Source organism: Corvus brachyrhynchos, unplaced genomic scaffold (assembly GCF_000691975.1).
Source record: "Corvus brachyrhynchos isolate BGI_N302 unplaced genomic scaffold, ASM69197v1 scaffold444, whole genome shotgun sequence".
In the NCBI taxonomy this organism is placed as follows: Eukaryota; Metazoa; Chordata; class Aves; order Passeriformes; family Corvidae; genus Corvus; species Corvus brachyrhynchos.
Window position 1 is genome coordinate 638,513 of NW_008237886.1, and position 13,319 is coordinate 651,831.

Sequence of the window (13,319 nt, forward strand, 5' to 3'; positions counted from 1 at the left end):
AGTTCACTGAGCTAGACAGATTCTATTTATGTCAACTATTACTGTTGCAGTAATAATAACAATAAATACCCCTTTAATTTCTTAGAAGTTGTTTGGGAAATCCTCCAACATGAAGGGCCAGAATGCAGCCAAGATTTTCACTTTTGGTGTTTTTTTAACTGTTCTAGTGAAATACTAAACACTAATATGCAGCTTAAGCCTGCAATGCTCTTGAGAGCTCAGATTAATCTTTCAGAGTAGGTTTCCTTTTGATGGTCTGAGGACATTCACAGTCAAAACTCATTTGTGTTTTCTTCTGTGGTAGTGTGATGGCTCTGCAGGGAGGAAAGGACTGCATACATTTGTTCATTAACCCTCACTTTGGTAAGAAACCCTCTCTGGGACCACACAGACATAGAAATGGGAGCACAAGAGAATCCATATCCAGTTTGTTAACCTGGTTGTAAAGCTTACAAATTACTCCTGGCCATGTAGTTTGGAAAGCTATTACTAGAATGTGTGCTTTGTCTGCATGGAACTTCAGCATTGCTTAATTGGTATGTTCCCTTTGGATACTTGGTTGAAAAGTTCAGTTTGTCACAGTTAATCTTTAATCCACAGCAACTCCAAAATGTGCTTAGTGCACTGAATATGCTGAGTAGTGCATGTTGAGGATGGAACAATAAATTGAGAGGTCATTTGTGTGCAGTGAAGTGTGATTAGGGATCTCTGTAATTTGCAGGCCTCTGAGCTCAAAAGGGCAATAGCTCTGTACTGACAGTGCACAGAATGAGTACTGTGGGTTGACCTCTGGGCCAAACACATCCCCATCTTTCCACTCACTCCCCTCCTCAGCAGGGGGACTTCCAAAAGTGTTTACCTGCAAGACAGGTGGATGGCTGGACAGCTAGTTAGATATTTTCAGTAGCAGGGGATAAGAGATGTTCAGGGGTTCTTTGTTGGCTGATTACAGTGCACAGCTGACAAGAACTTTACGTATGTGCATTGTCTGCTTTTTGCCATTTAACATTGGATCTTATGTATGTTCACATGAGTCCCTAAGAAAGATTACACCTCTAGCAACTCTATGTTTAAAGAAGGACTGTGAGGGTAAGGAGCCAAATTACATATTTATGTCAGCAGGCATAGAAAGATTACTAATTTTGACTTATTTATAAATATATTTGAGGTTAAATAGCAAGGAAAAAGGAACTAATTTAATTAGAGAAAATATTAGTTGTTCTTTCTTTTGATCCTGCGATCAAGAGCCTGGCCATGAGTGAGTTTACCACTTTGCTGTAGTTGGGAATATCCTTTTAGCTGAAAGTTGTATATCAGTCTGAAATTTGACCCTTACAGCAGAGGAGTTGCTACCAGTGACTCGTCTCAGTTACCTTTCTCATTTTCTTTTGCTTTTATAAAATTCTTTCAAATTCCTGAAAAGAAGGCATCTAAACAGTACAGCATTGATAGCTGTCCACAGCAGAAGGCTGGTGATGCACAGACTTCTGTAAATTCTGCTTCTCATCCCAAGGAGTTGTCATCTCACTGCTCCTCAACTTCCTTGTTCTAAGCAGGATAATGCCATTCTCACAACCCAAATGAAAGGCTGTGTCCTGGAGGCATGATCTAACCCTGAAGGTGTAACCATATGCTTTAAGGGATTTCTTTAAAAGCCTAAAGCCTAACTCAAAGAAATGCTGGAAGGGAGACTATAAGGAAGATGATAAGACAAAAAAATTAGTAATATACAAAATTAAAATAAAATTATAGTCATCTGGCTCATGTTCAAATAATTTATTTTGCTTATCAATTTTTAAAAATTTTCTCTTTATTCTTTATTTAACCCTCTACCCTCAGCAAGGGTGTTATTGAATTTCTAACTCTTGAAATGATTACAGAGAAGTTATAAAAATTCAGACATGTTTTACAGTAATGTTGCCCTGTTAGAATATATTCTGAGAAAGTTTTGAGTATTTGTATGTGGAATAAAAATGGAGTTAAATCTCCTTTGATTCTAAAAGCACTTGTATATATTCTGGACAACTCACATCTCTGATTTTAATTAGTAAAAAGCACTTCCAGGTCTTTCATCAAGGAAAAATACAAGAAATTTCAAACACAATGTGGATTTTACCATTATATTTGCAAAACAAGAATGAGTTTACAATTCATTGTAGAACTATTGCCAAAGGTACATATCAGATAGTATTTGAGCAATCTTGGAAAAAATCTACAAGAAACACTTGTATTCAAAGGAGATTGAGTTTTACATTTACACAAGGAATGGAAAATTCTTAACGGCTTTAGATACAGCCAAGATTTTTACTGTTGAGCCGGTTTTTCTGGATTGACTGAGAACCATTATTGACTTAAAGTTGCCTTTTTTTGTTTGTTTGAAGATAGTGAAAGTTGAAAATTCCAGTAAGACTTTTTGGAGTAGAGAATAAAAACCACTGTAAATTTCCCTCAAGTACTGAGAAAGTTTGAGAATGTAATCTATACTCTTTATATGCCACAAGGTATTTTCCTAGGAATTGCGAAAAATGCAAACTACTTCGCTACATGATTTTTGACAAAAAATATTTATTCTCTTTTTACAATAACATCAGTAGACTTATAATAAACCTTCAGCTTAAGTTGCTTCAAACACTGTTTCTGAAGATGCAATATGTTTCTGGTAGAAAATATTTTCAAGTAAAAAAAATTATTTGCAACTCTGCTTACAAACCAGAAAACAACCAGTGATGAAGCATGATTAGATTTCTGAGCTCTCTTGAAATGCTTTTGTTGTAGCAACAGCTGTGAGAGAATATTGTTTGAAGTAAACACCTTTTCTTTGCAGAAATATTGTCCAGCTGCACTGTTCAAGTTACAAGTTACAACATATGTCCCCGTGTCCTAACTATTGTGCGAAGTGTAACTCCCTTAAAGAGAAGAGGGCTGTAGAAGGAAGCACATACAATGCTTTTTACCATGAATCAAGAAGGTGGGAAGGGTAAAGGCAGATCTTGTTTTTTATCATTAATAAACAAAAGTGTTCCCAGCACGGGTTGGCATTGTAAACAGTGAATATGTTACTTAGTTCTTACTTCCTTTATCTCAGAACCTTGAGATTTGCTAGTCTCAGCATTCAGGGGCATGATATGCAGCTAAGAAAACAGCTGTACATTATCTTCCTCCTCAGTTTCCCAGAGTTTGGATGATTGTGGTGGTTACAAAGTACTTTAGGTGTTAGAGATTACCATTACTGAGTTGGTTTGCACTTGAAATGCTACTTGTAGCTGGTCAGGGAGAAAGAATGCTCTGGTTTCAACATACAGTACTCCTTGAGTTGGTCATGGTGTGCAGACTTGGAAGATGCAGGTAACAGCTTAGTGAGAGGAGTCACAGATATCTGAGTGTTAAATTCCAAATATTGTCAACTTTAATATTTAGTGTTTGGAATAACTTCAAGGACCAGAGGGAAAAAGAATACTTTCTATGCCTTCATCCTATCTTATAGCATATTTGTCAACAATGCTATTATTTGTGTCCTGTCCCTTTAGGTCAATGCAGCTTAAAATTGCTCCTTGCTTTCTGGGACTAAATGCAGACTCATTAATTCATGTGGCCAAGCCCAAATAGGCTGTGCTGTGCCTGTTGGCCTCCCCAGCCTTTCTTTTTATTTGTATATGCATAGAGGCCTTTCATAAAGTCCAGAGAACACAGCTTTGAAATTTTTATTTTAAGGCAGCTTTCCTGGAAGAAAATGTTCTGTATAAACACCATGTTCCAAGATAGTTTCACAGCTATCATCACCATCCTACTTGGCTGGCAGTGGGACTTCCAGGAGCTCTGCTGCACAGAGACAGAAATTATGGCTTTTCAATAGCTGTTTCCAAAGAGCCACTGGCTGCTGGTGATGGTGCCTTTCCCTGTGCACTGAGGAGGACAGGGCATCATTTCTGTAGCTTGACTTAACTGTCAGTCACCAGATAACTGAGACCCTATACAAGCATGTTATCTGAGGAAGCTTATGTCCCAGCTCTGATGCCCCCTTTGTGGAAGTTTGTCTGCTTAAGATTCCTTCACCACTGCTGAAATAAGTCACTGACTATCCAGAATTATCTGTGCTTTCAGAAGATCCCAGAAGGTCACGATGGGGAAAAAAGGGGACAAAAAACTGAACTCCCCCCCCCCAATTTAGGTCTTTAAGACAGTGCTTAACATCTGCATCTTATCTGTTGTAGCTGGAGAACTTAAAACTTACAAACAACTTCAGAAATTCACTGAATTCTGTCTAAGTTGTCCCAGATAGATCTTCATAATTTATTAGTGGTATAAAATACTGGAAGATGAGGTCCTAAAAAGGAATTATGCAATTTGATAAAACTACCCTACAGCCAAGGGATTTTGGTTAAGTTAACTTATCCAAATGACTGATACCTACTGCTAGGAAGATTGTCTGGGGTAAAATAAAGCCCGGTCACTGTCCTGCAGTAGGAATTATAAGGGAGAGAAATGTTGTCTGAAGACTTCAGTTAAAACTTTAAAATGTCAAATGATGCATGAAAGCATGAAGCTTGTTATAGAAAAAAGTTGCAGAAATTATTCATAATGATCTAATTTTCTTTGAATTAGTTGTAGCAAGCTTGCCAAAGGAACAACCAAAGGAAATGTAATTTCTCATTTGTTATCTTCAACTAATAAATTAAAAAGAAGATTTTTGGAAAATACGATTTTAAAAGCCACAATTAAGGTTAACGAGGAGAAGAAATTCCCAGCTGTTATAATGGATTATGATTAACAACTGCTATTCAGTATCACTGCCTCAGAGGACAGGGGAATTTCAGGTACTACAGACTGAATACACTGACCTGAATGCCTTGAGATTGACCAAAAGTATGGTTTCACTTCTCAGTACTGCATTGAAAAACAGTAGATTCTACCAATCATAAGAAATACTAGATTTTTTCTTTTCTTGATACAGAAAATTCTGGCTCATTGGGAAACTAATAGCTCAAAAGACCCCCGAGCTGGGATTACTAATATGTCCTGTATTACTGCAAGACTATAGATTTCCAGTTAACTGCAGGGAGTATGTGACTCTTAGAAGAGCTGGGAAAGGCAACTTTTAAAAAGAATGATTTCTCAGTTTTATCTGTGGCACAGATACACTCAATTGATGTTATCATTGTTTGTGTCATATTTCAACGACATAAGTATATTTTAAATTTCTCTTAAATTCTCTTTTGTCACTTTATCGAGGTCTGTCGTGTGTGGTAGAGCGGCCATTAAGGTTCTGTAAGGATTACTGATATACAATATTTCATCTTGAAAAGCTGAATGCAGTTGTTTCCTGAAAGACTTTAAATAAAAAAAACCTGCAAGCTGATGGCTTCTGTTCACGGGACAACAAAATACTGTATTTCGGTCTAATGAAGGTTCTTTCAGCAACACTGTCAATGTATTTTAAAACTTGATTTCAAGAAAGCATCTTGACTTAGAAGAAGTTGCTTGCAGTTCTTTGTTTTCCTTTACTAAAACTTGTAAAAGCAGTACATTAGAAACAGTTCTAATGTACAGGAAAGCCCTGAGGAGTATTAAGTCCCACTAGGAAAAGAAAAAAAGGGGCAAAATTTGTATGGCTGAGGACTTTGTGGAATTACAGTCTGGAGGTGAAACCACGCTGTTGTTTTTCCTTGCCTAGGGAATTCGAATACAATGAGAGACTGTGTTACAAGATAAATCTTAAATAAATATTCAGGTTTAGAAAATTGAAGGAACTGTGGACACATCCCACTGGAATATAAACACTTTTATGTTCCCTATTAATATCAGATTTTGAAGGAATAGGATGAAAGATTCAATTCTTTCCTTAGGTGACATAGCATCAGAACTGATAGGAACTGTCATGATGCATTCCTGTTGGATATGTTTTTACAAAGGGACTATAATCAATTAAACCAGGATGACTCAATTCTTTTATTTTGTTTATGAGAACACGTTCTAAAGATTATGCCTCACACATTAGATAACTCCTGATATTTCTTTGGCTGCTTCCCTCCCAATTAATCATCTGCCTGAGATTTTAAAGCTTTAACCCAGTAGTCACCATTCATCTCTGAAAATCTGATTCAGACTCAGAAGGAAGAGAAGCAGTATAAGATAGTAATTTGTATGTTAAAGTTAAAATAAACTTTTTTAGCCTTTGGTATTTCTCAAGAAAATTCCCAGAAAACCCCCGATTTCTGTTTATGTTCTAACTTCACTCCTTTTCCTCCTATATGTTTTTAACTTTTAGAGGTAGTGAGGTGCTTATGTCATGGCAGAGGTAAGTCAGTCATCTAAGCAGATTTTTCATTCTTTACTGTATTGCCTCATCTTTTCCCCCATTTTTAGAAAGCCAATTGATTCCTGGTTGGCTTGACTTGGTCAAGAAAATACCACATCTAATAAGCATGTAGAAGAGGGTGAGGTTATGAAATGTATTTATTTCCTTTTGTCTTTATTTAAGGTGTTGATTATTGGCTTAATTAAGCCTTTTGATAAGAAGAGGTGGATTCTCTGACATTGTTTGAAGGAAACTATTTGGAAGGAGATGGTTTCAAGGTGCTGATTTTAACTTTTTGTTGAAAAAATGCTTGGCTTGCTCATTTATTGCTTTCTTTTCCTCCCTAAGTGCATGAGAGTAAAATGCCACAGAGTTCATATGAGCAAAGTTTGTTTCTTCTCTGCCTCTAGAGAAGATATAACCCTTTAAGACATAACAGAATGTCCCTTTCAAGTATGGCTCGGTGTCATGCTGATCAGTCTCCTGATGCTGTACAGGAATTCCAGCATGTGATGCTGTTCCTATTGCTACTAAGTTTTGCCTTCATATGTATAAGCTGCAAGTGAAGGCCACTTTGGATAAAAATTAATATTATTTCTCTTCTCAAGAACACCAATATCGACTTGAAGATACAATGAAATTTGTGTCTCTTGCTTTGATTTGATCCACTTGTTCTGAGCAGCAAATTCATTCTCACATTCTTAATTCTCCTGCCAAGATACCCTATTATGACCTTGACTCAGAGACTCAGGACAGGAATGTCCAAAGAAAGCTGCCTTTAGCTCCTGTTAAGATGAAGACATGAATGATTTGACTGCAGCTCTGGGAAGTACTCTTTGAAATTTACTGTTGAACTTTCCAATTGCAGGCAAATTTCCTTATTTTCATCCAGCCCCTTGCTGAATTCTGCTGCTCAGAAAGATGTGGTGCAGTTGATTCACAGTGGGTTGGAATAATTTTGCTTTCACTGTTATCATTTAAGGTGGCTTGCACTCATTTTCCTTCCTCCTTTTTGCTCTCATTCCTGTAGTGGATGTTTCATGTTCCGTGTGTTTCTGATACTACAAGGAAGGGGTTGGCAGCTCAGTCACCTGTCAGTATAACTGTGATGAGGGCAAGTCTTGTGATACAGGAGTTGTTGATAATACAACTAGGCTAATCTCAGGTTACTTTATTATCATATTGTTCCTATATATTTGTTCTGTATTATTCCTATGAGAAATGCAACTAAATATTAAGAGCTTCATTTTGTTGGGGTGTTGCCCACATTAAAACAGAAAAGGGTTTAGAGTCAAAGATTCACTAGGATGACAGGGCTCTTAGTTTGGGGTTAGTGGGCAGCAGAGCCACAGTAACTATGATGCAGCTGCCTGGACAAATGAGTTAACAACAACTGTGTGTGTAATTGATGTACTTGGAATGTTGTGGTTTCTACAGTAACTACCCACCTTGGGTGCTATTAACGTTGAACCTGAACCCTTGGTTGAAGGTTGAAGCAGCTGAAACAGTGCTTTATCCATGGAGAATGCCTGTTGATATCTATATATACTATATAGATATATAGATCTCAAATACACTGTTTGCCCTCCTTTGTAAGTGTTACCACTGTACATTGGGCTGGCTGACTCAAATATTCATTGTCTCTCTGAGCTTTTGCCACATGGAGCTGCTTAAAGTACATTTTTTTAGTATTATTTTGCTCATATAACCATATGAACAAGATGGATAATCTGAAATTGCTGTTGATCCCCCAGCTATCTCACTGCATGTAAAGAATTCCTTCTTTTATATTTTCCTCAAAACAGTGAAGGTCCCAACAAGAAATGTATCTGTAGTTCAGAATTTAAAATGTCTGTGAAATCATCTGAGCAGTACACGATCAACAGGTGCTTGAACATTTGGGAGCCACTAGAGGCAACATTCTATGGATGAACAACTCGTATTTATCTTCAGGGTCCAATAAAACAAGAAGGCAGAGGACGTCAGACAGGATAATGCTACTTGCATTGTCCTGTTAGGATATAGAAAAGAAATGTGGATACCAAATAGTAGGAATGGAAAGGAAAAGCAGATTTTAAATTATTGCAAAGTCAGGAACACAGAACTATGTAGTCCAAAACTTCTGTGGAAGAGCTTTTTTCTTCTCTTCTAATGTCAAAAGGTAGAGTTATTGTTCTTTCTGTACATAGAAACAGTCTGCTGTGAGTCACCTTAGTCCCCAAATGGAGCAGGATTAATTGGAGAAAATACAGTATTAATCTTTTCCTTACTTTTTGCCAACAGCAGTTGGAAAATATTAGTTAGTAAATGCCACACAAATAACTCAAACTTGTATAGAAGAAATACCTTCTTCAATCTGGGGATGTTTACTTCAAAAGTAGCCATTCTGAATCAGTTTTTACTGTTCTGCCTACAGGACTAAGAAGTCAGATCAGATACGTCCATGTTTTTCCTCTGGAATACATATGAATTTCCTAATTAAAAAAAACCAAACAAAACCCCAAACAAATAACAAGCTGGCCTTAATTTAGACCACCCTTTATATCAATCAGACAATTTATTGTAACCATTGGATTCAGGATGTAGTAAAGCTGGCTGCTTAGCTCTCAGGAAAAAGTAAGCCCTAGGAGAAATGTTGGGCAGATTAGAAAATGGCCTCTTTTCATTCCAGAATATGCACCTGGACCAGGTGGAGGTAAAATGAAATAAAAGGGATATGGCCGGTGTCCAACAGAAAGTGGCTAACAGGGTGACAAGCTGAGGGGTCACAGACTTAGCAATATTTTTTGAAAAGACAAATTCACAGTATTTAAAATATTTGCCACTGGTAAATACGTTAGTGAAAAACAAAATAAAATTAATCAGTAAATTTATTTTCAAAATGGTCAAGATAAAGAAAACTCTGAGCAAAGCAGCTCTTTGGTTCTCCCATCATGAGTATAATGCTGCTCTCTCAAAGCTAGAAATAAGGAAAGTCCCTTTATCTCTTTGACTGAAGTTGTAACTTGGTGTTACCTTTCCTGTGCATATGACATCAGGAAGGGAAATCATATTCAGTGCATACTGAATTAAGGAAAAATTTAAAATGTAGGACCATTTTATCTCATCCAAACTACGTAATAAACACTTCCGTTGTTGATGTTTTGTGGTGGCAAATAATTTATTTATTTTGTGATATGTCTACTAGTGATTAATGCTGACATCAATGTGCTTATAAATTTACCAACCTGTCTGTCTACAAGTCCCCTGGAAGATGACATCCCACATGCTCACATTTATGTTCTTCCTCTTGCAGTTTACTGGAGATTCATCTCCTCAGAGTGCTAAAGATTAACTGTTGGGAGCATCCCAACAATAAGAGAGAAGCAGACAGTGTGTTTGCTGCCATAATGAGATTGAGACTTCCTTCCTGGTAAGTGGACAGCTGAATGACTCAGCCATTTATCAGTTGAAGATAGAGAAATGGAAGTGCCTGGAGAAAAGAATTACTTATTATGGATGGCAGCTGGTATGACATGGATATGAATCATGAGGAAAGCAGTTAGTTTAGAAAGAGCCCAAAGAAGACTGGGAAACATAGCAGAGATACCAGAGGACAGCTGACTGCACTGAGTCATAGAAATATAGTTAAGATTTCCAGTAACTGGTCAAAAGTGATTTGTGCCTTCAAAGTTCTTTCCCAAAAGGAGACAAAAGTTACGAACCCTACTTCACAGGAAAGATTTCTACCACATAGTTTTGGGGTTTTTTTAAGTGCATAAAAGACTTGGTCACCTCCTTTGTTCAGAGAATGAAATTAACATTCCTTTGGTTGAAATTTCAATTGAAATCTTTGGTAACTGATAAAGGAGTTGTAGTCATTACATTAATGAATAAAGTCATGTTAGACGTAACAAATGAAGGAACAAAACATGTTGTCATTGGACAGCAGAACCAAGCACCAGCTTTACCTTCTGTGAGAAGACTGGAGATAATTTTTAATGCCCTTATGCTAGCATTGTACCAAAGGGGGAAAGGGCAAGGAAGAGTCTTTAAATAAATATTCTAACTTTTGACTTTGAGTTCTTGAGTAGAAGAAGTAATTGATTTTACCTGAAAACCACAATGGAAATAGATATACTAAGAGATAGCCAAGAGGATTGTAAATTGTGCTCTTTTTCCAGTTTATTTTTGGTGATAATCTAATTTCTCTGAAGATGTTCATGTAAGAATCTTGTTTCCCAGCTTGCGTCTTTTGGTCAGTGTTTGCAATCCCTCTGTATAACCTTTACAAAATTCTGTACAAATTCTGCAAAATTTTTTTCTTCATATTCTTCACATTCTTTGCATTTTTCTGATTTTGTGGAAGTCAACTGAAAAACAAAATGCAAATAATAAAGCAGGATACTGATCCATTTGTCCTGACAGAGAATTAATTTTTTTGCCTTCTTTTTGGGAAGAATTCCAATGCAGATAATGGCTGCAGAAATCATTAGTGGAGGTTTCCATGGTCATTATGGTCTGTGCAGTTCCTGGCTTACTTTTTGAATAGGATCATCTTTGAGATGTGCATCACTTCAGTGAAGGATGCAAATGACTGTCCCTCTGAAAATTAGGATACTTTTCTGCATATGTCTAATTATCTGACTTCAGGTACTGAAGCTGCAAACTGTCATTTATACACACACATTCGAACACCCTGACATATGTATGCATGCACAAAAGTATTTGCTTTGATGGGAATCCTGAAAGTGCTTTTCTAAAAACCACTTATGTCTGATTTTTCATTGTTACATGTGCAGGTTACTGGAATCTCACTAGTTTTCATCTCTACCATCCCACTCTTTATGTAAAAAAGAGGTATTTCTGCCTTTTTTCCAGACTGTTGGTGTTACTTACCTTATTTTTTTCAAAGCTTTCATTTCCATTTTTCCATATGTTCCATACATCCTGTGTTTTACTACAATTTTTGATATGACATTCTTGAATAATCACTGCTGTCTCTAAGAAAAAGCACCTCATTACAAGTTCTTGGCATTCTTCCTGAAAAAAAAAATGCAGTTGCAATAGTTTTATGATTAAAAAGCAATAAGCGAATGTAGGACATAATTTATGATATAATTTAAAACACAAGTATGATATAAGTGAGATATAATCTAAGATAAAATCAGCCACAAAGTGGCTGAATTTTACTTACTGGGCATCTTTTCTTACTGTTCAAATACATTTGAATATCTGCAGAGATGCACTGTGAAAGCTAAGAACAAAAAGGCCAAGCAGTTTGCTAAGATGAGGTGAAACAGTGTCTTAGTGAAGAACATAGGAAAATAATTAATTAGGATAGGAACCTGGCATATAACTAAACATAGTGGAATTAAATTGATATTATTCTTAGTAGTTTTAACACTTTAACTCAGAGATCTGAATTCAGAATGGGTAAGGAGGTCATGCTCCCTTAAATTACAAATGAATACCAGCATTATTTTAGCATTTGATAAAATATTTTTGAATCATGCAATCACAGAATAGTTTGGGTTGGAAGGGACCTTAAAGATACTGTACTTCCAATCTCTCTGCTATGCCCAGGGACTCCTTTCTGTAGGCCAGGTTGCTCAAAGCCCTGTCCAACATGGCCTTGATCATTTTTTTAATTGATTAATTTTAGTAGCAGATGACTAAATGAAAATAATTAATACCTGCTTGCATAATTTATCATAGGCACTTTGGTTAGAAAAACTATTTATTCCAAGGCAATTTATTTGATTTTAGACACAGTTATCAAATTAGAACAAGTCTGGTTTAGGAGAAATTTTCTAGTAAGGAAATGAAGCCATGACATTAAACATTACTTGTGGTCATAAGTGAAGTTTACTTACATCCTCATCTGCGTTTGCAGTGTATAAACTGACATCAATATCCTACAAGAAAACAAGATTTGGAATTAGGAACATTAGCTAACAAACACCATCCCTTTCCCTCTCCCTCTCACTCGCACTTCTTAGCTGAGTACAGCGCTAAATATTTGATTATCTTCTTCTATGATTAAATGCTGACTGTTTTATGAACTTACTTTGGATGTCTTGATCCTCTCCAAATCTTCCAGAACTGCTGCCCACTTGCAACGACCTGCTTCTGTCTTTGGTACATAAGCACTAGAACAGAAAAGAAACAGTGACCATTAGGCTAAACAGGAGGTGTCTACCATGTTTATGCTGAAAAAGAGAGTCAGCATTCTAAGGTACTACAGATACATTGTTTACATGTGTAGATACATATGGTAAATGTTTGGGGCAAGCAAGCATATTTGACAAATCATAAAATCACATAGATACATAAAAACTGCATCTCACGTCACACACTGTATAAACAATGTGGGGTTTTTAAAATGCCAGATTTATAGAACATAATGCAAGAGAAAAGTTCAATTACGTGATGTAAAATACCTAAAATTTTTTTAAAGTGTAAAAATAAAATTCTAAATCCACTCTCTGAAGTGACTGGAGACAAATGACAGCTGTGATAGTAAACATAAATCATTTGTAGTTACTGTCTGATTGACAGTAACTTTGTAGTTACCACAGGAAGAAGATGATTGGTCCCATCCCATTCTTTAAAAGGCAAAAGCAATGGCTGTTCAGAAGCCGATACAGCTGATACTGCAGACAACCACTTTTCAGGTGTGTATTCTGAAAGACACAACCAAGGTGATACCTTGTCACAATCTGATTGCACAGAATTTTGCTTTAGTACTGACTTAATTAACCAATTTGCCAAGACATCCAATAGAGACAAGACACTGTTGTGTGTAGCTGGAAAGACCAAGTGATTTGTAGCTTGGAGAAATACATAATCTCTACCAAAGAGCTGGTAGAAAATCATGCTGAAGGCACACTGCGAAAACCTGAACTCATTCTGGGCTCCCTATTTATTTGTCTGTTCATACTGCAGGCTGCAGTTCAATGCAGAGGCAGTATTAAAGAACTTTTGTTTTCCACCTCTCCCCTGGCTACCATTTGTCACCCAAATTCAATGAATTACCTACAAC

At 36.6% G+C, this 13,319-nt stretch overlaps 1 protein-coding gene across 6 annotated transcripts in view; it reads right to left on the reverse strand.

Moving 5' to 3' along the window:
• Positions 1 to 1,761: 1,761 nt before the first annotated feature.
• Positions 1,762 to 13,319, reverse strand: part of IL15 (interleukin 15) — a 40,229-nt gene continuing 28,671 nt past the window's right edge. For 3 of the 6 annotated variants that reach the window (XM_017732665.1, XM_017732660.1, XM_017732663.1), the window contains 6 exons: positions 12,851 to 12,960; positions 12,345 to 12,426; positions 12,151 to 12,192; positions 11,472 to 11,531; positions 11,174 to 11,317; positions 1,762 to 10,647 (listed from right to left, as the gene is read on the reverse strand). In XM_017732665.1, the coding sequence (XP_017588154.1) occupies positions 10,534 to 10,647; positions 11,174 to 11,317; positions 11,472 to 11,531; positions 12,151 to 12,192; positions 12,345 to 12,426; positions 12,851 to 12,960 (552 nt within the window). In that variant the 3' untranslated portion in view covers positions 1,762 to 10,533. Of the gene's footprint in view, positions 10,648 to 11,173; positions 11,318 to 11,471; positions 11,532 to 12,150; positions 12,193 to 12,344; positions 12,427 to 12,850; positions 12,961 to 13,319 lie in introns of those variants that run through there. The other 3 variants (XM_017732661.1, XM_017732664.1, XR_001861475.1) reach the window with 2 other exon arrangements.